Source organism: Phodopus roborovskii, unplaced genomic scaffold (assembly GCF_943737965.1).
Source record: "Phodopus roborovskii unplaced genomic scaffold, PHOROB, whole genome shotgun sequence".
Lineage (NCBI taxonomy): Eukaryota > Metazoa > Chordata > Mammalia > Rodentia > Cricetidae > Phodopus > Phodopus roborovskii.
Genome location: NW_026125562.1, coordinates 2273445 through 2299470, shown reverse-complemented (window position 1 = coordinate 2299470; position 26026 = coordinate 2273445). Strand labels below are relative to the sequence as shown.

The window sequence follows — 26026 nt, the reverse complement described above, 5'->3', positions numbered from 1 at the left end:
CATTATTTGTCTGCCCCAGGCATCCCTTTACAGAGAGACCTCCCCCAGCGACCAATCAAAACTAGCCACCACACCCTTTCTTTACTCTGTTGTTTAGAGTGTTTGTTTCTGGCTATGACAACATTGGCTTGCTTCACTGACTGCATGTTTACTCCAAGGAAGCCACAGCGGGACCTTTGTGCATGCCTGTATTCTTAAAACGTCAAACTGTGATGGACTGGAGAGATGGCTCAGTGGTTAAAGAAGCTGGCAAAGCAAAATGATCTGAGTTTGGATTCTTAGAATTCTCTTTTAAATAGTGGGTAGCCATGACAGCTTGCCTATAATTTTAGCGTCAGACAGCAGAAACAGAGGGGTTTCTCTAGAGCAAGCTGGCTAATGAGACTCGCCATATGGCTGAGCTCTGGATTTGATTGAGAGGTCCTGCCTCAGTAAATAAGGTAGAAGAGCAATCAAAGAAGATTCCAGGTATCAACTTCAGGCCCATACACATACTTACATATACTCAGCTGCATACATATGCACACATACCTTCACCCTCACACAAGCAAGCATGCATATGTACATGCAACTATGCCACGTACACATATGTATGAAAAATGAGGAGAAAAGAGATTAAGCCATGTTTGGTGTATGCACATGAATAAGCCAGAGGAACATTAAACACCTACTGTTTGCCAGACATTGTGTATTATGGTTGAGCTATTTAATCACTCAATAGTAAGAGTGTGTTGTGTGCTTATTTGTGTGCTAACATGTTCTGTGTGTTATCTCATGTAATAACTGTGTTATGTTCTCGCTGTTATAATTTAATGGAAAAAAACCCACAAAATTTTACGTTAAACTAACTTGTTTAAGATGATACCACACGTAGTAGTCTTTGAACCCAGTGTTTCAGACTCTGGAACTAGAGGATCTTATTCACTGTCCTGGATGAGATGTGTGGTGACTTGGGCTCCGAAAGCTATCAGTAGAAGAACAGGAGAGGAGAGTAGTACTGGCAGTCATAACAATGGGCAGCAAGTCTTTTTAGACGAAGCGGCATTTGGAGTGGCCTTGAAGTTATATATTTTAAATGTCCTTTGAGGATAGTTTCTTGCTGCTTCTAAACTTCCTAGAAGTCACCATTAAAAAGATAGATGATGATTATCTGATTAACTGGCAACAGTCTTTTATAAAGTTACTATAAGGTTATTGGTCTTGTAATCAGATTGTTAGGAAGAACATATTATGTCCAGTGCTGTGACGATGTTCTTTTGAAGCCCCACATAGGCTAACACCATCAGTTTCTTTTATAGTCTTTGCCCATCTCATTCTGCTTAGTAGTATTGTTAGATATGACTTAGTTTGGAGGGAATGTTAGGTGTCAGGTGCAAGGAGGCTTTCAATTCACAATGTTAGGGCATGGATCCCACTGGCCATTTTGCTTCTGGCCTGACCCCTCCCATCGGGACCAGCCCCTGTCTCAATTGATTAACTCATTTAACTACATCATGATCTCAACAGACTTCCCTGCCCTTTGATGGGTTTAACAAAATGCCCAGACATAGGACAGCCAGGACTGTATAGAGAGACCACCCCCCCCCAAAGACATAATCAAAGTGCTCAGACTAGTCCAATTCCCCCATTGTTTTCTAATGGAATATATCGAATGCCCTGCTATGGAAATCACAGAGATGCCAATGTGGCTTGACTCCTCAGAATTCAAGTTGAAGTTGAAAGGCATCTTTCATTCTTCCTCCTCTCTGCCTGATTCCAAACAGTTTCTGCATCTGATGCCACAGTCCTGAGTTTCCCTGTCTCCTTACTCATCAGCCTTAACTCCAGTTGCATCTCTCAGTCTCATAGTGTTTTGCCTCTTAGTTTCCGGTTCCCCCTGCCTGTTTTCTCTTCTTCAACTTCCCTCCTCTGTAAAGCTCTGCTGCTTCCTAGATAAACCTGTTAAGGTTGAGTGCATCCAATGCATAGATCTTCATAGTTTTCTTTTAGCTCTTCCCAGCACACTGCCCTGAGAGGTTGCCACGCTTAGCACCTCCAGGTTCTCTGTTAGTGCCCCTTTCAGGAGTACAGACTCTCTCTTCAGTTGACATGGGTGTGTGCCACCCTTATTAGTACTGAAGTTCCATTAGGATAGGCATTGAGACTGCACTCTACCCTCCCAGAAAACAGCCATCTGTTGAATAAGATGACAGTCATAATCTAGCTCAGCCATACGACCTCTTTGAAGCCTTCCCCAACTTTCTTTAGTGATTTTTTTCCCTTCTCTGTTCCTTTAGTTTGTATTGATTTCTCTTGTTAAGTATATAGAATTGTATATTTAACAGTTTTCAGGACTGTTCTCCTTAAAAGTCAGTTTATGTGAGCATGTGTGTTGTGTGTGCATGTGTATGTGCATGATGCGTATGTGCATTCATGGGTGAGTGTGGGTGCATGGGTGCCAGGTCAGATGTCAACCTTGTCTCCTAAATTATTTGTGACTATGTACAGCATGCTTTCTAGCTGTCCCACACATTTCTGGGAATTCCCTTATCTCCATCTCACATCTTGCTGTAAAACCCTGTGTAACGAGTACGACCCTGGGTTACACATGTGCTGACATGCTCAGCTTTATGCAGGTTCTGGGGATTCAAACTCAGGTCATCACACTTGTGTGACACACACTTTACACACTGGTCCAGATCCTCAATGAGACAGCTTTTGATCTATATGTTTAGCATCTTTAAAGCATGGGATTCAGTCAGGTCTTCAAAAATATCTGCTGGATGGATGAGCAGATGGGTAGGTGGGTGGACAAGTATTTCTGAAGTGAGTTTTTCTCAGAGGATACTTCTCTCAAGCTTCAGTTCCCTCCTTTAATATACTTCCTTTTTCCCTGGGTTTTGACAATTCACTTCTGTCAAATGCCTCTAAATAATGTTTCATGACAAACACAAACAGCCTGTGATTGTACCAGCTTTGAAAACTGTTTCATGTTGCAGAGTGACATGGTTACGGTGTCCTTAATCTTTGTTCATGTCAGTTTGTAACATTTAGCCTATACCAGCTTAAGAAGGGTACTCAGGACTGGTCATATTAAAGGCTGAATTTCATTCTCAGAGAGAGTAATGTTTCATTCTAACAACTCTAAATTGGTCAAGGCCATTCTTTGGGGTTATGTTAATAGAAGGCATTTATAGAAGCTTTAAAGGAGGAGAGTAAACTAAGGAGAGTAGCAGTCATAAAATGGAGGGAATACCATGATCAACCATGCTCATGATTTCACAGGAGGGGCTTGGAATCAGAGCCCTGGCCAGCTGCTGTTAATGTCTAAGTGCTCATGGGGGACTGAAAAGTACAGTATTTCCGAGAAACCAATATGCAGTACTAGATTTTTAAATATTTTAAAAGATCTTTGCCTGTCCCCATTTTTAAAAAATGCAAACAACACAAATAAAGGCAATTTGGTTGTAGAAACATGTCTATATATCTTCTAAGTGAGCTCTAGAAGCATGGTTTGAAAAGAACTAGATTCTGTGGTAAAATGTCACAGTATTACCAAACAGATTTTCACACAAACAGATTCCTTAACTCTCCTGTCCTTCCCAGGCTTTGCTCTTTAATAGTATAATGAAGTTGAGGCCATGGAATACTGGGATGCAGAGGCAGTGTGATGAGGCCATTAAAACACTCAGTGTAAAACAAGCATGTTTTTGAGATCATGACTCTGCTATAAACTAGATAGGTTACCTTTGACACATCTGATAACTTTCAGGTCTCCCAAATTCATCATTTTTCATAGATCAAACACTAAGCCATACCCATATGACAACTAGTACCTGGAGAATTAGAGCTACATCTAGCTGCAAGATGACCACTAATAGGGTCCTATGAAAGTAAATAGCCAGTTAAGTATCAATTAACATTGTCCCAGTTGCTGGATTCTTCTGTCTGTCATTGAGATAATTGGGAAGGACAGAGTTATAATGAGAGCCTCTTGACTCTCTCAACTAGCTCCATTTTTCCTCGTCTGAATTTTCTGCTAGAATCAATGGGGGGGGGGAATCTCAGTCTGTTTTGAACTTAAATCTATAGGGCACGTCTCAGTGTTACATCCACTGTGTAATAGACCACAGCCTTTATAACTGCATTCCTTGTTTCAGTGAAACCCGTGTGGAGGATGAAGAAGACCTCTATGACTGTGTGTACGGCGAAGATGAAGGTGGAGAAGTCTATGAGGACTTGATGAAGGCAGAGGAAGCTCAGCAACATGTAAGGCTCTTGCTTGTTTTTGAAGTAACCCTGAGTAGTTTTTTAAGAAGGTGATTAGTTAGAGGATTAATTAATGTACTTAATGTACTTACTTAATGTCTGTTGAAATATGTAATAAAAAATTCTTACTTGCTCTTATAACTTATGTGGTAACTTACTTGGGAACAGGAGCTGCCTTTTTTGTTGTTGTTCAAAATGATTATAGACTTTCTGGTCTAACCCTTTCCTTTATTAATGAGGAAATTGAGTCTTGGAGGTTAGTGCCAAGTCAGCTGGCTGAAGAGTGGCAGAGTGGCAATAAGATATAATTTCAGCAAATCGTAAGAATACATCTTTCCCCAAAACCGATACATACTTTTCATTTTTAATTTAATGTAAGTTATGTCAATGGCTATTTCTCTCACTCATTAGCTCTCGTCACAACTGGCTCTCCCTTTCTTGTCTTCTTTTCTAAAACATTCTTCTCTAATGCTTTACATTCCCAACCACAGTGTCCCTCCAATCCTCCTAGTCCCCTCCTCCATTCTCCCCTAGGTCCACAACTTCTCTGTTTCCCTTCAGAAAGGAGCAAGTTTCCGGGAATATCTACTGAACTTGGCATAACACATTACATTAAGACTAGGTATAAATCCTCATATCAAGTCTGGACAAGGCAGTAAAGGTTTTTATTTGTTTTTTGTTTGTTTGTTTGCTTGTTTTGTTTTGTTTTTAAACTTCTTCAGGTACAAGCATAACCAGCACGCACTCTCAAAGTTCCCATGCCATGCATATATCTAGAATATTCAGAAAGAACAGCTTTGAACTGTCTTCTCATCTATAATTTGAAAATCTAAAAATCACCCACTCAGGCATTCATTAGCATATTCTTTTATTCTACAGACTTCTTCATCAGCTTGGTGGTGACTTAGCTTCTTCAGGGGTTTCGTGAGTCTTCTCTGCTTTCTGTTCCCAGGCTTTTAACAAGGGGCAGAGGGAGGTCGTTGGGTTCCACAGAAGTAGACAGGAAAGAAGCCACTTGGCCTGTTTTAGGGAAAACACTCACAGCATGTTTAGCTTAATGTCTGAGAGGAGGGCTCCTCTGGCAGCATTTTCCAGAGGGGTTTCAGGAGCATCTCTTCTGCAGTGTCTGTGAGCATCAGCTGCTTCTGGGCACAAAGATCTTCAGGGCCTCCTCCATCCTCAGGACAGCCTTCCCACCCTACTGCTCTGGGTTGTTGCCACAGGTTATGGTTAACAACAATTGATAATTTAGACTGCCTGGCAAGGTGAACTGTGATTTATATGGCTTCTGTCATTTGGCATTCCATGAGTTTAGTACTGCCCCTGTTTTACAGAAGCTATGCCCAAGTCACAGAGAAACTCTGTGGCTTGTTTATAGTTATAATGACAACAGTATCAGTGTCTGAATTGAATTTTCTTTTGTTTGTGAGTCTTTGACCTTGGTCATGCTGAAGTTTAACACTAAATGAAAGAATCCTGTATTAGGATAATATATAAAAGCAATGTTTGAAGGGCCTCTCTCTCTCTCAACACTCTCTCTCTCTCTCTCAACTCTCTCTCTCTCATCTCTCTCTCTCTCTTTCTCTCTCTCTCTCTCTCTCTCTCTGTGTGTGTGTGTGTGTTGCTAATGATTGATATCCTGGCCTGATGATATATTCTAGGCACTTACCCTACTATTGAACTGTATCCCCAGCTCTCACATTCTTTTTAAGTATTTAAAAAATACTTTTAGAATTTTATAGTCATTTCTGCAGTACATGTGTAATCTGCTCTCTATGAAGGAAATGATTAGACTATTTCTGTTACCAGATTCATTAACATTTAAATAAAAGTGATGTTTTTATTTAAGTAGAATATCTGTTTGAGAAACTTACATTAATCACCTTTTCATTTAGTGTTGAAAAAAATAGTTCCAATAAAATGTCACAAATGCAGCTAACTATGTCTTTTGGTTATGTTTTATTAGGATGGAAAGTGATTTTGATTTTTTCTTAGATAAGCTTATATGACCATTCAACTAAATAGCCTCAATTTTACCTTTCTATCTGCAGAAATCACAAGAAAATGATATACGGAGTTGTTGCCTAGCAGAAATTAAGCAGACAGAAGAAAAATACACAGAAACTTTGGAGTCAATAGAAAAAGTAAGTCATCAGGTATCTAAGCCCCAAGTTGCCTGGCATATTCTATGTGCTAGAAAAACTCCTTTTGCAGTGTGCATATGTGAATGTATATTCTAAGATTTACACTGAATGCCAGGCTCAGGCAAGCAAATACCACATGTGCTCACTTATAGGTATAATCTAAAAGCAGTGTAGTCATTCAGGTGGCAAGTAGAATTTGGGATGAGTACAACCTTTGATGGTAGGAATAGGAATGGTAATTAAAGGACATATGCTTAACTTAGAAAGGAGGAATATTTAAAAATCTATGCCCAGAATAGACAAATATATAGACAAATGACACAAAAAAGCAATTGTCTGGCACTTTGGGGAAGTGTAGTATGTATGTGGAGTGGGAGGGTAGTCTGACAGAGAGGAAAAAGTGGTGTATGACCACTAATGTCTGTGGGATGTTTTATGTGATAAACAGTTTTAAATTTGGTTGTGATAGCTACATAGCTCTGAACATCCAAGAACCATTGGATTGGAAACTAAATAGTCATGTTGTGAGAAATACAAATTATGTCTCAATAAAACCTTCTCAAAGAAAAACAAAGCTATCAAAGCAGATTTATACATTCTCTAACTATTTATTGCTATCTTGACATCTAAATGGCACTGTTTTAGGAACTGAAGACAGCAGCAAAGGCAGGGCATCTTTGGATTCTTCTCATAGTTTCGGCATCATGGGGAAGTTTAGTCTGGATGCAAATAAGTATGCTAGCTGGGTGGGAAATTACCTGAAGAGAAATCAGAAAGAGAAGATGAATAGGCATGGGTTAGAGATACCATATAGTCTTATGGCAGAAGACCTCTGTGTAAGAGCTTAGTGCTTATATCATCAACTGTGAAGGTTGATAGCACAAGCCATGCATATATATTCTAGTGAAGAGAATTCTGGGAGAAAGGCTCTCTTGTGGGGAGAGTGATGTAGGAAAGTCTGATGGGCAAGTACTTAACTTATGCTTCATGGAACAGCAGTGGTCCAGTGTGTTAGAGAAATGGGTGGAGGAGATTAAGAAAGATGTCAGAGAACTGGTGGGCTGCCAAATTCTATAGAGACAAAAGCTAGAACCTTTGAGCACACTAAATGTGAAGGTGATAAAATCTTTAACATGGCAAGCAAGAATGAGAAGTAGGAGAAAAGCAGAAGGATATTATAATAACCAGGACAACAAGAAGTTGTAGTACTGACGGAGATTACAAGGGAAGACAGACTTTGGAAATAATTTGTCTATTTATAATCAACAGAATTTGATGGTGTAGGCAAAGGATTTTGAAAGTAGGTAGATACAAACATGGTTGCTAGAATCTGGCCTCTGTGAATGCATGAATGGTGAATGCCAGGTAACAAGGAACCATGAAGCTGCTGGACATGTTAACCTTAGACTTCCACTTCCATATTGAAGCACATATTAAACATATAAGTCTTGTTTTGATAGGAAAGTCTGATTTGTATATGGATAGGGTCTTAGGCTGCAGTCTTAGTAAGGTCATCTCAAGAAAAGCATGTCCTTAAAGAATAGGTTTGAGGCCACCTCTAGTGACTCTCATATTTAGAGGTTAGCACAGTGAGAATCAGATAAAAGCCTTTTTTAGCTAGAGGAAAAGAGAAGGTGTGGAAGAGTGGCTTAGGAGAGTGAAAGAGTCAGTTACTTTCTTAGGAAAACAGTAGCAATATGTGGTATTACCGAGGCCATTGCCCTTCATGGTCTTATTTAAAATTAAACTATCAGTATAGTATATGGATCTATAATCTATAAGCTATATGGTAGATAGCTATATCTAAAGGTTTTGTTTATATAAAGAAAATTAGTGGAGAGAGAAAGAGAGAAAGAAAGAGGGAGAGAGAAAGAGAGAGAAAAGTCATTCTGATGGTGGTTCATGGGCTGTAGACTGGGTGGAGAGAGCAGCAAGGCCATGAAGGATGTGATACTCAGTAAACTGGACACAGCAGGGCTAGAGAATTCCTTGTTGGGGGTCAAGCTTCACTGGCTGAATGTAGGGTTCAGAGTGATGGCTGCTTGAAATAAATCTGTGAAGCATGCACAAATGTTGATAATGACAATGTCTTGAGGTGTGACCAAGAGATTTGGGAGTTGAGTTCACCGTTATTAGAAATAAAGGAACTGATAGGCCAAGTTCTTAGAAGGGCATTCTCTACAGATACTGAGATTGCTAACAATGAAAGAGAAGTATGGGCTGGATGCAAAAGTCTCAAGTGTTGAATGGAAATGGTATACAAACTACACGAGCAGATTATTCCTCTCAGGAATCTGTGCTGAAGAATTGGAGGGATGTTCTGCATACATCCTCAAATTTATCTCCAGACTGTCGCCACTGTTTTCCTGCTTGGCTAATGCCTTCTGACTTTTATAAACATTATGTTTTACATTTTAAATAATTAATTCAGCTTATATTTATACCTTTGCTTGTATGTGTATATGTGTATATATGTATGAACTTGTGTTTTTGTATTCACATGTGTGTGTACATGTGTATACATGTGAGTGGATGCCTGAAAATGACATCAGAAGTCTTCCTCTACTGTTTTCCACTTTCTTTTATTAGGAAGGATCTCTTGCAGGAGCCTAAGATCACTGATTGCAGGAAGTCTAGCTGCCTGCTTACCCCAAGGATCCTTGACTTTGCCTTCTAACTTCTGGGATTATAGGTGGCTGCCACATCTGCCCAGCTTGTTCATGGGTTCTAGGAATCTGAACTTACTCATGCTTGTGTGGCAAGTGCTTTAACTCTCCACCACATGTTAAGTTTTTGTAGCTGTTCAATGCAGAATTTTTAATATAGAGAAAATAATTTCCATGATTTGTGTTTATAATACTAATAAATAATTGAAGTTTGTTACATTTTGATAAAAATCATTGTATAGATTAGGCAAAGTTATGCTTAATTAAAGTTACTTTCTTCTTCTTTCTTGGTAGTATTTCATGGCACCATTGAAACGATTTCTGACGGCAGCAGAATTTGACTCGGTATTCATCAATATCCCTGTAAGTAAATATAACAGGTAGAGCTGTGTAGTGAGATAGTTCTGTGGCACTGGCCACGCCCATTGGGGGGGTGGAGCCATGGGCGGAGTGACCTGTGGAAGGAGGTCAGAGGGGGCCAGGAAAGGCGCTCTCTTTCTGGCGTGACTCGGACAGGAGAGGATCCGGTTGAATTTCCTGGTGTTCATCTGTCTAGGTTGTAAGTTATTTCTCCCTGAATAAACATCTATTCGGCCTATTTGTTTATCCTGATCCTTATTTACCACGATAGAGCTGTGTATTTCCAGAAAGTCTTCCCTTATTAGAGGATTCCAGAGCCTTACTTTATCATGTGGGTTTTATTATTATTATTATTATTATTGCTTCCAAAATTCTCATATCCTTTTCTTTTTGAAAAATTGACATCTTTAACCCAAGGTCAGTTAAGAATGCATGATGTGCACAATTGGATAAGTAAGGTTCATGTATTATCCATGCCTCATTGTTATGAAGTGGTACTCCAATTAAGTAATCATGATGATGCTGTTTTTCTGTCTTGCAATTTCCTGGTGTAGCCACTGGGATGTCATTTTCCTTTCTCCACTGACAGAGCAACAGTTTCTTTTTGTGCCAACCCCTACTTATAGTTTGAATTTACAACAATTTCCTCTCTTCTTCGGTTTTTTTTTTTTTTTTTTTTTTTTTTTTTTTGCCAGACAGGGTTTCTCTGTGTAGCCCTGGCTGTTCTGGAACTTACTCTGTAGACCAGGCTGGTCTTGAACTCAAGAGATCCACCTGCCTCTGCCTCCTGAGTGCTGGGATTAAGGTGTGCACCACCACTTTCTGGCTCTTCTTCTTTATTATTGATTTATAACTGGAAGAAAATTCTCACAATATCAAATGGAGATGTAACACTAAAAAATTCAACCTGTACATTTTGGGAAGTACGAATCCTTAAGCCCTGTAGTATTCTCATTCACTTTATTTGATAGTTCTGGGACTTCTATGGTTTTTACTCAGCAAAATAGTAGAGATGACATATTCATCTCCAATTTTCAGCCTACACAAAATGAGACTACTGTTGTGTTTCTCTGTGCTCCGAGATACATGGGATGGGATAATGGAGGATTGGTAACTTGATTGAAATTTCCTCCTTCTCCGTTTATGACATACATTCTCTGGCTGCTCAAAATGACTTGCTTATCGGGATAAAAATGAAATTATGGCTTTTGAGTTGCTATGGTGAACTGTCTAGTGCAATCTATTTGCTTCATGTTTGCGACATTAGTTCTCTGGTTTCAAGCAATTTGGTCTGATTGTTGTTAGCTTGGCACTAGGACACCACTAATTGACCAAAGTACGGATTTGCATCTCTGTTTCCACAGGACAGGAATCATTACTTTAGTCTGTTAATAAAACAGTAAGTGCTTGATTAGTTTTATTTAAAAATTTGCAGTGATTGTAAAAATTAAAAAGCATTTTTATGCAAACGATAAATTGCCCTGTAATAGTAAGTAGTGTAGTTTTTTTGTTCACCAGGCACTGATATTTCTAGTCCTATCTGGAACTTCTGTTTTCCATGCCCATGTCTCTTTCCCTCTTCTCCCGAGTCCTTCTCTCCCTTCCTCTCCCTTCTCTCCACCCCGACCACCCCTCTCCTCTCTGAGCCACAAGTCTGGCCACAGTGGCAGCTCCATATGGGGAGGTGTTTGGTTGATTTTGATACCTTTTTTTTCTTTCACAATGTTTTCTTTTCTAAGGACCTTGTGAAAGTCCATCGGAGCTTAATGCAAGAGATTCATGATTCCATTGTAAATAAAGATGACCAGAACTTGTATCAAGTTTTTATTAACTACAAGGAAAGGTAACTTTTACATTTAAACACATGTGGATATAGGTTCAGAATTAGAATAAATGTTAGTATTAAAAATGGAAAATATACATTTTTCTTTATTAAAATGCTTTCAGGCAGAAATTAAAATATAGCAGAGTTCATCTTATGGAAGTAGTTTGAGCTTTACATGTTAATAATAATAATATTAATAAGCTGGAGAGATGTTCAGCAGTTCAGAATACTGGCAGCTCTTGAGGAAGTTCAGTTCCTAGGACCCATGTATCAGCTTACAATTGTCCTTAACTCCAGAGTTAGGGAATCTACAGTCCTCTTTAGCTTCTAGGCATCAAATATGTATGTGGTTCACATATGTACATGCAGACAAACACACACATAAAAGTTGTAAAGGCATGCCTAGTATAATGACTGAGCAATAAGCTGAAGTCCTTGCTCAGGGCTCATCACTCCTGAATGATGTAGTCTTCACTAACTCACACTGATGCTCACAGTCTCCCTTCCCTCTTTGTAGTAATGGGAAAGGAAGAGCTGCTACTCTAATATTTTCCCATGTTTGATTTTGGGTAATTAGATTTATAGTCAAAGGCAACAATTTCTTGGCCTGGGGAGACAGCTTGGTAAAATGTTTGCCATGTGAATGTGGTGAGTCTTCAGACTCTTTGTAAAATTTATACCCCAAAACTGGGCATGGGGGTGATAAACAGACATAGGCAGGTCCTTGAGGTTCACTGGCCAGCCAGCTTAGCTCCAGACCAATATGACACACACACACACACACACGCACGCACGCACGCACGCATACATATAGACACATGCAGACACACATATAGTCACAGACACACAGATGCACACAAATGAACCTATACATGCACACATACAAATACATATATATACACAAACACACATATAGTCACAGATAGGCAGACACACAGATATACATACAAGCACACACAAATGCCCATATACATGAACACATACAAATACTGCATACACACAAACACACACAGATACACACAAAAACTTACACAAGTGCACATACATATATACATGAGAGAGAGAGGGAGAAAGAGAGAGACTCTGTCTAATGACAGAGAAATCAATCTATTTTTCTCCTAACATGGAATATCTTTTTATTGTGTGTGTAAGATATACTGTTCTTTCATTTCATTTAAGCAACATAATTTCCTAGTACTAAGCAGTGGCTAAGGAATTGCTTTGTGTCAACTTTTAGATAAATATTAACAGTTTGTTAGTACTTTTAGTCAGCAGAGAGATAAAGAGATAAGAACAGCAAAGCTAACAACCTTTTTTCAGAATATCTATGTTGTAGACTGTCCTTGGTGACCAGGCTCAGACTCCATGCTGTGTGAGTTATCTTCCATCCATTGTGCTCAGGCCCCTCTTTCTATTTCTCAGATGATGTATGTTCCTCAATTAACTGCAGTAAAAAGAGGTAAAAGGTTTATTAATGAGTGGAGTCCTGATGCTTGTAATAACATTATAATAGAAAATATAACTGTCTTGAGAATGAATAAACAGTAAAAAGTTTATCTCTAATAAAAACTTAAAGAATTTTTTAATTTAAAAAATTTTGATATATATACAAATAATATTAACAGTCATTAAGCCTTATTGTAAAATCTATCTTCCATAAACATACATGCAATCACTATTATTCTAATTTGGAACCAAAATTGTACTTTTAGGCCTGCCAGGATGACTGGCCTCCTCTCTGCATGTAGTGTATGTTAAAAGTGTCTTGGGTCTGAAGAGAAGCCTCAGGGATAGAGAATACTTGATACCTTTGCAGAGGACCTAGGTTTAGTTCCCAGCATCCCACATCACAGCTTCCAGAAACTTGAGTTCCTGGGATCCCAACACCCTGTTATGGTCTCTTTGGATCTGCATACATGTGGTACACATACAGGCAGACATGCACACATGGGTAGTAGTAGTAGCTCTGACTGTAGCTTGAAAGACTGAACATTAGCTCTTCCTGCCTCTATGCGCTCCTTTCAGCCTCACAAGGTTATCTTCCTCCCTTTCAGATTGGTTATTTATGGACAATACTGCAGTGGAGTAGAGACGGCCATCTCTAACTTAGACTTCATCTCTAAAACAAAAGAAGATGTCAAACTGAAACTGGAGGTGCCTGTTTGTTTGTTTCTTAAAGATGAAATTAGGTGGTGTATCCCTCTACCTGATGAATGCAATAGTACATTTCCCCATGTGTTCTAAATATAACATTAGTCCGGTCTTATAAAACAATTCAAAAGATAGCCCTGGTAGTAAAAGCTATGGTGGTGATTGTAGCAGAAATAGAACCTAACTTTGTGGTTATGGATTTTTGTACACATCTCCTTAGGTCCTCTTTATTGTGATATGTATACTAGTAATTCTCTCATTCTATGGTTGAAAAGGCTGTGTGCAGGGAGATTATGAGTGAGTTACCTTAGTGTGGTACAGGATGGATGAGTTATCCCTGCCCCCATGTGCATTTCAAATGTTTTGAACAACATAAGACATTTGCACATGTATAAAATGCATAGGTATTGACAATTAGACAGAAAAGTGGATAGACAGATATGAACATTAAAAAACAAACAAACAAACAAAACAAAACCCTAAGTGCTATGTGACTATGAGAAAGCCCGTAGTAAGTTGAACTACTAGATGGATAAGCTGGAGGTTTATGCTAAGTCATGAGGTGAGAATGGTATAAATATCTAAAACCCCAGCACTTGCAGGACTGAGGTAGAAGGATTGCAAGTGTGAGGCCAGCCAGGGCTACACAGACAACACACCTGTTTATAGATATATATCTGTGTGTGTGTGTGTGTGTGTTTGTGTGTGTGTGCGTGAGTGAGTGCGTGTGTGCGTGCGTGCATGTGTGTGTGTGTGTGTGTGTGTGTGTGTGTGTGTATTTCAAGACCCCATCTCAACCCCTTCTCTCCCCAAAAGTCATAATTTATGTTTATTAACTATATTATATAAAAGTTTATATATTTAAAGAACTAAAAATGATTGTTATATGAGTTAGCATCTTTAAGGACATTTTTGTGTTGTTGCCTCTCCAATATCCCCTTCCTCCTTTCCTTTGTTAGTACATCCATGAAGTCAGGTGATGGAAATAAGGGGAAAGCCTTTCAAATCCTAGCCCTTTCTTGTTTTTAGCTCAACAGGCATGATTTCATTGCTTCCATGTTCCTCAGATGAACATTATTGCTTAGGAGGTTTGTACAATAGCAGGGCACAGAGCATTTTATAGTGTCCCTTGATGATGCTGAACTTATATTTAGAGACAGTTTAGTCACCACTAAATGACATCTTTAAAGCATCATCAGTACCAAGGGTTAATGCTCCTCTTAGAGAATGAATACTCATAAGTATTAGAGGTCTAAGCTACCTTGACTCAAATTAGATACAGTGATAAAATAAAACTTTACAGCTCATGTTATTAGTTCAGAGCAGAACAGTAGTTAAAGCAGCTTTTTTTTTAAATGGAGGTATAAAATTATGGTTCTAGATAGGAGTCAGCAAGTCATCTATCAGGCCTCTATGGTTTTCAGCCCTGCCAAGTGATTGCTCTTCTATTAGAATCGATGTCAAAGCTGTGCATAGGACATGCACACCAGGACTTACATCTTTACAGTTTCTGCCAGTCTCAGGAGAAGAGAGGCCTCAGGCTGAGTTGAAAAGGCTGCAGGTGAGAAACTGCCATTCAGCATGCAGCCTCTTACTCAGCTCAGATGTCCTCTTCTTAAAAGGGTCTGACTTGGGAGAATTTAATGAGAAAGTGTAACATGGGCACCCACAGGATGTTATGAAAGCTGTCTTCCCCTTGATGCCCTTCATTTCCATCTTCTTTCTTTGGTGGTTATTTTTTCTGGTTGTTATTATTTTTATTATGTGTGAGTATGTGTGTCTTTTCTACTTCAGAATCAAGAGTGCACAGGGCATGGGTAAAAGATTCTGCCTTTTCTTGTGTGTCTGGACTTAAACTTGATGATAGTCCTTTTGATTAACATTGTGTTTAGACCAAGGAGTGATGGATTACTTCAGAAAACTTATTTCTATCCATTATTTACTTTCAATGATAATAATTTGCACCTCAGTCTCCATCTGCATTGTAGCTGATGACAATAATGTTTCCTCCCCTACCCTGAACTTGGAGCTTAAACAAACTTATGTCCCTCCCAATAATTTTAATGAATTTTTGTGATTTTATATGTACAAATTTCTGTTCCTTGCACTAAGCTGGGATGACCCAGAGTTAAAAACCAAAACCAAACAAACCTTTGCCACCCCAAAGAACTTAAAATGCAATGCAGAGAGAAGACCTAGTTGTTAAAGTAATGACTTCCTCATTGAGACTCGGGAATGCTCAATAATCTGTGGAATGCAAGAAATTATTGGAACTCATGGGCTAGTGTGATAGCACAGTTAGTAAAGAACTATCTGTGTAAGTTTAAGGACCTGAGTTCAAACTCCAGAACCCATATAAAAAACCTGGGTGTGATGGTTCATGATATGCTCTCATTTTTGGGAGGTGAAGATGGGGAGATCTCATTCCCAGGGATTGCTGGCCAGCTGGTATAGCCTATTTCCTGAGTGACAAGCCAATGATAGACCCCAAAAACAAGGTGGATGGCTCTAGAGAAACAGCACCTGAAGTTGTTTTCTGGCCTCTATATGTATATGTCCAAGCTATCACACACATGTTCACCCATGCACATACAGGAGATCTATTGAAACATTTAGACATGGATAACCATGTCATTTTTTCCTAGATCTGTAGTCAAACACAACTCATGAAGTCATCATGGTCATTAGAATCACTGACATTAATGCCATAGCTCCTAGTAATGTCTTTGAATATGCTATAAAAGCTAAGTATGGGTAAAGGGATAAATTTCTGACCCACACATTATCTTAAGTAGCTCTATACTAAAGAAGCCCTTAGTTTGGCACTTGTAATTGCATTAGAATATTGAACTCATGATGTTTATTTCTAGCAATTCTTTGACATTTTGGCATCGTTTGGAATAACACCATATATATGTTTTAGTCAGGGTTCTCTAGAGGAACAAAATTGACAGAATGAATCTGTACCCTACTCCTGGTACCAATTTTTTTGTTAGTCAGGTTCTCTAGAACCTACCTAGAAACCTATATAGAAAGGAAATTTATTAGAGTGGCTTAAAGATGGTGGTCCAGCTAGCCCCTCTATAGCTACTAATGGAAAGTCAAAGAATCGATTCATGAAGCTTAATGTCTCAGCTGATCTTCAGTACATACTCAAATCCCAAAAACATAGTTCTAATGCCAGTGGAGAAATTGACTAGTCAGTAAGAGAGAGCAAGCGGGTAAAGAACAAAAGCTTCCTTCTTCCATGATGTATGTGTGTGTGTGTGTGCCTAGGTGGTCTAAATAAAAGATGGATCTTCCCACCTTAAAAGATGTGGATTAAAGATGGGTGTTCCCACTTCAAATTATTTAACCAAGAAAAGTCCCTCACAGGTATACCTAGCTGCTTGGGTTTTAGTTAATTCCATATATATTAAAGTTAACAACCAAGTATAGCCATCTATCTATCTATCTATCTATCTATCTATCTATCTATCTATCTATCTGTAATATATATTAGTATATTGCATTAGTTAGTATATGGCTATTTATATACCTGATACACATTTATAATATGTATTATATTGGGTCCAGGGAGGACAATAAGTTGTCCAAGTCACAGAGTCAGGGTTTCATATGTTAATATTTAAATTCAAATTATTTACTCCAAGATCCCAGCTGCAATCAAGAGTGAAGAAGTCAATATTATTTTAAAGTAAACGTTTTGTTTGTTTGTTTTGTGACAAAGTTTACTGTGTAGCCTCAAACTTATGTCAGTTCTCCCATCTCAGGCTTCTGAGTGCTAGAAGTGTAGACATGCACCATGACAAGTTCAAAGTACTTTTAAGATTATTAAATATTTAAAACCTGAGGCTTTAAAAATATTAACTATAGTAGCAACTTTCCATTTTAACATATTCAGCCAAATATTTCATTTCATTTAGTTCAATACATATTTATTAAGCAAACAGGATTCAGCTTGTTTTCATTTTTAGAGGCTTAAGGGACATATCATTAGTCTAAAAGGTTATATTGGCACAGATCCTCTTTACAGTGATGATTACATGGCCACAAGGTGTACATGTACACAGACAAAACGATGGAAGAAGGGAAGGAGGAAGGAAGAGAAAAGAAATGGCTTTGACTAAGAGTCTTCCTAAAGCCTAGCAAAATGATTTTGAAAAGAGATGGTGTTATTTTAGGGAGAGAATGGAAAGAGTGGTTGGATAGACTTGATGAAGCCAAAGCTTGAAGGTCAGTGAGCCCACAGGACTTTAATGAGTGGGGGCTTGCTTCTCTTTAGTTCATAAGCCTGAGGGGAATGTGGGAGTCAACTCCAAAGGAAAATTCTGGAGGGTTAGGATTATGTACTATAAAAAATAATCTTCACTGTTGAAACAGCTCATTTGCTTCATATTACGATTTGAAATACTAGACTTGCCTTAAAAAACTGAAGGCACTTTATTTTTTTGATCAGAGGTATTGTGAAAGAAAATGGGCAAAGGTATTTTATAAGAATTCTACTTGTAGACTTTGAAGCTTGTAGTGTTTTATGACTTCTTTTGAGAAAAGTAACAAAATTTTGAAATCTATTGCATTAGGAATGTTCAAAAAGAGCAAATAACGGGAAATTTACTCTTCGCGATTTGCTGGTAGTTCCCATGCAGCGTGTGCTGAAGTACCATCTCCTACTTCAGGTCTGTACTTTAACAGCATTCTACCGTGCATTTGTTCATTCCACAGGACACCATGTTACACCAGCATCTTGTTGCAGATTCTACATATTGTTAGTGATAAGTGTGAAATGATTTGGGTAGCTAGGCATTTTATTTTCTTTTAAGCAAAAAAAAAAAAAATCTGTGTTTACTAAAAAGACATTTTTCTTTTTCAAACAGGATAGGAAAAGAAGAAAAAAGTATGAAACAGATACAAATATGCCTTCAATGGCATGTTTCAGAATTACCGATAATCATTTGCCAGTGAGTCAGTGTACCTGATTTGGTCAGATTAAGCACATTAGATTCTCCATCTTATCACAATAATTAATAGAAGATTGTGTTATGGGCTATATTGCCTTTTCACTTCACTAAATATAATAAGGCTACACCTATTGTGAAGTGATTCTTAGTAAAGCTCACAGAGTTTATGGTTTCCACGGTTAGTCCTCTAATGAGGGTGGAGAGTCTTATAAATTTAATTTGATAGCTATACCAAGAGGCTCATTAGTTCTGCTCCAAAGAAATGTCTTATTGTATTAGTCTGCCAGCCCGGCTGATGCTCCTGGAATGTCAGTGTAAAAAAAATCTACTACCTGTATGTGAAATAGAATTTTGAGTCTTCTGTGCTTTGTGCATCTTGTATATTAAATTTCTTGAACTGTAGCCATGCAATTATTAGTCATTTCTATTTTGGTTCTACTGAGAAATCAGAAAATTTAAACCCTGATTATTTCTTAAAAATGCATTAAAACATTTATGAGACCTAAACTCAAAGCAACTTAATCAAATTGAGTTTTATGAAAAAATAATAAGGACGACCCAGGCAATCAGCTTTCAAGGCATCATGGAGCTAAAAAATGTCCAAAATAAGATAATGATTTATTTTGTTGCTTTCATGTAGTGAAGTACTGATTGAGGAATTTAGAAGACTTCAGAACAAGAGAAAGACTCTGGGTCCTTGTAAGATTTTGAACAGACTCATAAAACTAAGAAATGAAATTATATGTTTTAAAACTCCTGACTTGGCCCATTATTTTTTTCTCCTGCTGTGTTGTCATTTAGATTTCAAGAGAACATTTAATTCCATGAGGGTGTTAAAAAAAATAGGAAGCTTTGTTTTGGGTACTACATATAGATAAAATTTTTAGAGATTTTTTTAATCTCAAAGTATTTTGAAACATTTGGAAATTTGTTTAAAAATATGGCTATTAGTTTGTAGTTTTTCTCCTTTCTATTGTACTTTCATGATTTCACAAGGAAATCACTTCTGGATGCTGGCTGATTTAATGACAATGATTTATACAACTTAAAATATTATATGGAGGAGTTTTGGAAACTTTAAGAGTGATTTACTAGTTTGTTTAACAAAGTGAAAATAAAAACAGGATTTTGATGGGTTTTTATATTTGGCAGTTGTGTCTTTCTATTGGTCCTATTTGTAACAGGAAACAGAACCAACGTTGAGGTCCTTAGAGAATTTTGTTTAGCTTTGTGTGTGTGTGCCAAACAGTGTTAGTAGTGTGCTGTGCATCAAGACACACCCCAGTAATTCTCATCACTTAGAAGGACAAAAATCAGTGCAACTTCTGAAGTGTAGCACAATGTGATGGGTGCACAAAAGAGGCACAAGGAGTCACTACACCTCAGCTTGCTGGGGACCATGTGGAGGTTTCGTCTTCTGTCTTCCTAGTGGGATGGCCTCACTCAAATTGGGTGACAGTTGATATGACAGTGGTTGTGATGAAATTTGGAGAACATGTAAAATAAGAATAGAAGAGTGAACATGTAAGTGACAGCAACTCTCTAAAGAGAAAGGAAACTATGGAGACCGAAGAGTATGTAGAAGTGTAGTATGTTGAAATGCAAGACAGTAACAGCACAACACATCCTCTTGTCCCCAAAATGGAGATGTGGCATTAGAATCAACACTCTTAGAGAAGTGGTGTGTGAGAGGAAAGAGGAAGTATCCATTCATCTAGAGGCTAGGCTGTCCTGTATAATCTCTCTTCCTCTTCCCCTCCCTATCCCCCCTCCCCCTCTCCCTCTCCCTCCCCCTGCTCACTCTCTTTTGGTTCTTTGAGACAGGGTTTCTCTGTGTAGCCCTGGTTGCCCTAGAACTCACTTTGTAGATCAGGCTGGCCTGGAACTCACAGAGATACGCCTGCCTCTGCCTCCTGAGTGCTGGGATTAAAGGTGAGTGCCACCAACACCCAGCAGAATGGTTAAGGCGATGTTGGTGTTTTTAAAAGGTTTTTGTTTGTTTGTTTCTTCAGTGTTAGTTTTCAGTTTAAGAAAAGTATTGCTAAACTGTGTCTTCCAAACAGGAACTGGTCAAACACACCCATGATCCTACTGAGAAGGCGAATCTGAAGCTGGCTCTGGATGCAATGAAGGTGAGATAGCTAAGGCTGAAACTTGCTTGTGCTTTACCTTCCTGCCTAGAAACAGTGGGGTTCAAACTGCTAGTGTACAGGTTAACATTCATGCTCGTCATTGGTGAGGAGAACAAGGTTAACTCACTGAAATAGGTATTTGCTATGGCATTATTTGTGTTTTTGTTTGTTTGTTTTTGTTTTCGACTGGGACTTCCTGGTACTTGCTATGCAACTCAGACTGGCCTCAATTTGTGGCCCTTCTCCCTACATCCCTACATCAGCCTCTGAAATGGAATTCTTACATGAAGTTAAGTGCTAGAAAAAAAAAAAAAAAAAAAAAACCATAAAAACAAGAGGTGCAGTTTGCTATCTTTTCTAGCCTCCAGGAATGACTCCATATAGTGGCTTTGTTCCACAGTCTTCTCATTGTTACTTATGTAACTGTTGGCTTGAATAAGCAGAGGGCCATAGGTGACTTCAGGGACATGGGAGTGGTTCTTTTTTTCCCAGACAGATCCTCTGCCAGGTTGTCCATGGCAGATGCTGTATAAGGGGTTTCACTCAGGGTTTTTGTTTCCAGTTAAACCTGAAAGTCAAGAAGGTGAGTAGGGAGGTAAAAGCAGGTGGTCTTGTAGGGGAATGTCTTGGGAGCCCATATTTCACAGTATGCTTAGTCCACTCTACTCTGATACACCTGAAACTGGAAGGTAGTAACAGTGCATTATTCAAGCACTCTCTGGACCAGTCTCCACACTGGCTGCATTGTTTACATGATCTTAGCATGGGCGTTGTGACTGTTACTTGGTCATTTGTTGTGGCCAGAAAAGCAACACATGTTGTGTCCTTAAAGAAGTCATTTGTGGATGGGTTCTACCGAAAGCCAATCTTCCACAGAGACCATAGTTAAGTATCAATTTGCAGAGTTGTGTTTTTAGTGGATGCTTTAAAGATGATAAAGAAAGAAAGAAAAGAAAAGAAAATAATAGGCTTAAAGAACAGGAGAATGTGGATCACGTGAAATAAAAATAGCAGGTACAGTATGGGAGGATGAGCTAATGCTTTCACAAATTAAAAAAAGGCAGGTGGAGAAGCATGGCTGAAAGTTGTTTTTTTTCACTATCCTGTTTGTGTGCAGTTCTGTTCTTCAGGTCTCCTTTGTTTCTCCTTTATTAACTCTGAAATTGAACTAGCCTTCTTGACTGAGCATTCCTGGGAGTTAACAAGACATTAACTGGTTTCAAAAGACAGTCTTGCTAGGGCCACATGTAACTTTGTTACTGTTCCTTGCTGCAAATCCTTCAGCTCTGCCCTTCATCTAACCCCAGGGAGAGATGCACCACTGTCAAGGTTGGCCATTAATGTTCCTGGAATTTAAATTCTCCTGACCTACTTTCCTTCATGGCTTTGCATTGCAGCATTTTTTTTTTTTTTTTGGTTGTTTAAGGCAGCAATGGTACCCTTACTCTCCTTGGGGGTGTGGTAAAGGAGGACTTTTTAAACTTCCTGGCATACCCCACATTTTAAAAAGGGTTTTGAGATGTGCAGCTTCAACTGACTGAGTGTTCATTTTCTTGTCATTGAGAAGTTATGGTGGTAACTTTCATCACTGATGGAATTAATGATGTGGTTTTCTTTCAAAGCAGCTTGTGTCTCTAATTTTCCTGTGTATTCTTTCTGTACTTTTCTCTCCATTCTTTAGGACTTGGCACAATATGTGAATGAAGTAAAAAGAGATAATGAAACCCTTCGTGAAATTAAGCAGTTTCAGCTATCTATAGAAAATTTGGTATGTAATTATGCTCCCATCTAGCTTCCCCTCATCCCCAAATCTTGGGGCATTCTGAGAGCTGTTGTTGAGGAAAAGATGGTTTACCTTCAACTTTTGGCTATCAGACATTGGTTTTTCCCCTTGTACTTTGTTTGGCTTTCACCCTCATATGATGTCACCTGTGACTTTACCGTGTCTAGGTACCTCTCTCCCTCAGTCTCTCACTGCCTCTTCTCTTAGCAGTTCCAGAGGACATAAAGAGCCTGAGTTTAGGTGACATGGCTAGAAAAAGTATTTTCAAGTCCCTTATTGTTTCAACTGGGTCCAAAGCACAAGAAACTAGAAGAAGATACACTGGGTTAGTAGTCCAGGTGATGCCTTAACAAGTGAAAAGACCAGAGATGAGTAAGAAGCACTTGTGTCAGGAAGCTGGGAGGAAAGGGTGGCTAGAAGTTGTGAGAACAGAAGGTGATGAGCTTTGAGGTCACAGGGGATGAGGAAAAGCATCTCTAAACCTGCAGGCCAAGGATAGGTTAGAGCTTCATTGTGACTGGATGGAAATCTAGGACAGTTTCTATCTGTCCCAGAGTGGAGTGCCCCAGTCTTACTTATATTTCAAGAAATCCCTTTAGAGAGGAAGCTAGGTTGCTATTGAAAATGTTTCCACAGAGAATGGAGGGCTGGATTTACCTGTGGGAAGTGCATAGAAGAATGGCTTTGAGGTATTTTTGGCAAAGTGATTTCATTGCTGTGTTCCAAATCCCTCAGCACATTCTTTTCTTTTTCCTTGTACAGCCACCTCTCCATTTCATACTACCATCATCTGCTTCCTTGACAACCCCTGTTGCCCCTAACAATCTCTTTATATAGTTGTGTTTTAAGCAACTGCTTTCCGGTTCACCTTCTTTCCCAAGCTTGCCAAGAAATGATCTGAACATAAATCATTTCTGAAATCTTCAGTAAATAACTGCCCACATATTTTACATCACGGGGATTATGCTTTGTTTATTATACATCTCCAGTTTTCTGTTGTCTTTTGTGGTTCTCCCTTTGGACATATTCTATTCAGAGCCTAGAGTATTTTCCCCCATTATGGTCTATCACATTCGTTGAAGGTCTAATCTAAAGGGAATTCCATTAGCTAACCTCCCATCATCTGTTTTCTAGAATTCACAATATAGATCTTGACAGCCATGTAGTATTGGCAGTGCAATAATATGAGTGACATTAAATTGTCCACTATAAACATTTGTGTGTGCATATGACATTAGGTATACCTACACTCTTGTATACCTATTGATTCCAACTCTAGAACTCTTTTAATTCTGTGAAAATATGTTCATTGAGCAGACTCCCCACATGTGTGTGTGCGTGCTTGCGTGTGTGCGTGCGTGTGTGTGTGTGTGTGTGTGTGTGTGTGTGTGTAGGAGTTATGTATAGATATGTATGCCCACACAGGTACTTGTCAAGACTTTTTTTTCCTACAGATAGCATTGGTGGTGTTGTAAGTTCTAGTTTACCCACCTTTTCTTTCTTGCTTATACTTCTATCACATTCAAGAACTTGTTTCTAAATTTAATTCTGTGAAAAATTTTCTCTTTTTCTTGTAAAGCTTAATAGTGTTAGCTCTTATGTGTAGACCTTTGCTCTAGGTAGTTATTTTTAGATACAGTATAAGGCTAAAGTCCAACTTTATTCTTTTTTCTTTTAGATGTACAGTTGCTCTAGCAGCATTTGTTCAAGAATTTTGTTTTCTCCCATTGAATGTTCTTGGCATTTTCTGAAAAACAGTTGTGGCTAATATGTGAGTCTTATTTCTGGGATCACTACTATTACACTGGTGTGTTGATCTGCTGTTTTTTATGGTAGTTCTGTACTACTTTAACTATTCTAGATTTATAGTAAGTTTTGAAGTTAGGAAATATGAAAATCCAACTTTGTTGTTTTTCAGGGTTTATTTAGTTACCCAAGGGTCCCTTGAGGTTCCAATGTGATTTTGATTTTGATTTTTTTTTGGGGGGGGTAAGGGTTTCTCTGTGTAACAGCTGGCTGTCTTGGACTCACTCTGTAGACCAGGCTGGCCTCTAACTCATAGAGATCTGCCTGCCTCTACCTTCCAAGTGCCGGGTTTAAAGGTGTGAGCTACCACCACCTTGCTCCCTATATGAATTTTAAGATGAAGTTTTTATTCTGTTTATTCAAGAGTTTAACAATAGGGTTTTGAAAGCAAACATTTGTTATTTTGTTATTTTCCTGAAATCATATTTATATATTATTAAAATAAAATTTCAGGTGTTACTGATCATCTTCAGTCAGTTCTCTTCTCTTAACAAGTACTGTGTCTACTAATAGTTTAAAATTATTTGTTGTCTCTGCCTTTGTGGAATATCTCATTTAATTATTACATTAGAGTTTTTCCATTCTGGAGCTCTTAGCTCAAGGAAACTATCCCTGAATTCCTCAGTGAAATTATCTCCCCTCCCTATATTCTGCTTTGGGGACAAATATGTATTGGCAGTTACATGCTTCTGTAAAATATTTGTTTCCCTATGGGTGGTATGTTCTATGAAGACAGAGGCTGTGTTACTTCACTCTGAATGTGTGACCAATATTAGTTACTGGAATCTTCCTCTAGTTAAAATCATTCCAGTTATTTCTCTCTTTTGGGATCTAACTGTTCCTTTTAAGTAATATTTTCATTTGTTGAGATTATAATGTAATTACATACATTATTTTTCTCTTTCCTTTAGTTCCTCCAAACCATTCCAAGTTTATCCCCCCATCTTGTTCTCTTTCAGACTCATAGCATCTTTTTATCTAATTGTTGTATAAATACAACCTACTCAGTTTGTATAATGTTATTTATATGCATCTATTTTCTGAGCTGATGGTTTGGCATTGGATAAACAGTTGATGTGCTCTCAACTCTATAATTCTCATCATTCTTAGTTGTCTAGGCTTGACTCCTTGTGAGCTTTCCCCTTCTGCATTGCAGATCAATTTGCCTTCGTTCAACTCATGTTTAGAAAGTCATGCTGGTGACACTCAACACTCCATACGTATAGCTTCTCTGGTATTTTAGGAAACAGTCTCACAGAAAACTTGCTGTTCCTCTTTCACAATTTTTTCTGCCTCTTCTTCTGCAATGGCCTCTGAGCCTAAGGTACAGGAGTTGTGTTGTAGATATCACAATTGGGACAAGGCTCCATAACTTTGTATTTTATTGTTTGTGCTTTTTTGTAATGGGTTGTATCTGCCACAAAGAAACTTGGTAGGGGGTGGGACCTACATTTATCTGAGAGTATAATAATAACTGCTTAGCAAATAATAACTGGTTTAGCAAAGTGATGGTCATAGGTTCTCCTCCAAGATCCATGACTTCACTAGCCCTGGGTAACTGGATAGGTTTCCAGTAACAGGCATGATTTTTTTTTTCTTATTGAGGGTCTTAAATCCAATTAGAGATCTTACTTTCAAGTTATGTATATTCCTATAGTTATTGTGCCTTGCTGGTTATTGGTGTGGTTTATAGGCATTATAGCTGGGTAGGACTATTGGTTACTTCCTTCCTTTGGAAGCTTGAATGGTACCTTCTGGGTCAGATCCAGCTCTGGGAACCTCCTTTTTAATATCTGCTGTAATTACAAAGGACTGATTGTGTGTGTGTGTGTGTGTGTGTGTGTGTATCTTGTATCAAAGTCTTGTGTGTTTTAGAGTAATTGTGTTAAAACAAATAAAAATGATATCAATTTTATCTGTAATGAGGTAGTTTTCCAGGAAAATGTCTTT

General features: G+C 38.4%; 1 protein-coding gene across 3 annotated transcripts in view; it reads left to right on the top strand.

The window, feature by feature from the left end:
* The window catches only part of Vav3 (vav guanine nucleotide exchange factor 3), a 328799-nt gene that overhangs the window by 149222 nt on the left and 153551 nt on the right, over positions 1-26026 (top strand). For all 3 annotated transcript variants that reach the window (XM_051177693.1, XM_051177692.1, XM_051177691.1), the window contains exons 5-12: positions 4140-4248; positions 6300-6392; positions 9353-9421; positions 11158-11261; positions 13298-13397; positions 17978-18073; positions 20419-20487; positions 22169-22255. In XM_051177693.1, coding sequence (XP_051033650.1) covers positions 4140-4248; positions 6300-6392; positions 9353-9421; positions 11158-11261; positions 13298-13397; positions 17978-18073; positions 20419-20487; positions 22169-22255 — 727 coding nt within the window. The remainder of the gene's footprint in view (positions 1-4139; positions 4249-6299; positions 6393-9352; positions 9422-11157; positions 11262-13297; positions 13398-17977; positions 18074-20418; positions 20488-22168; positions 22256-26026) is intronic.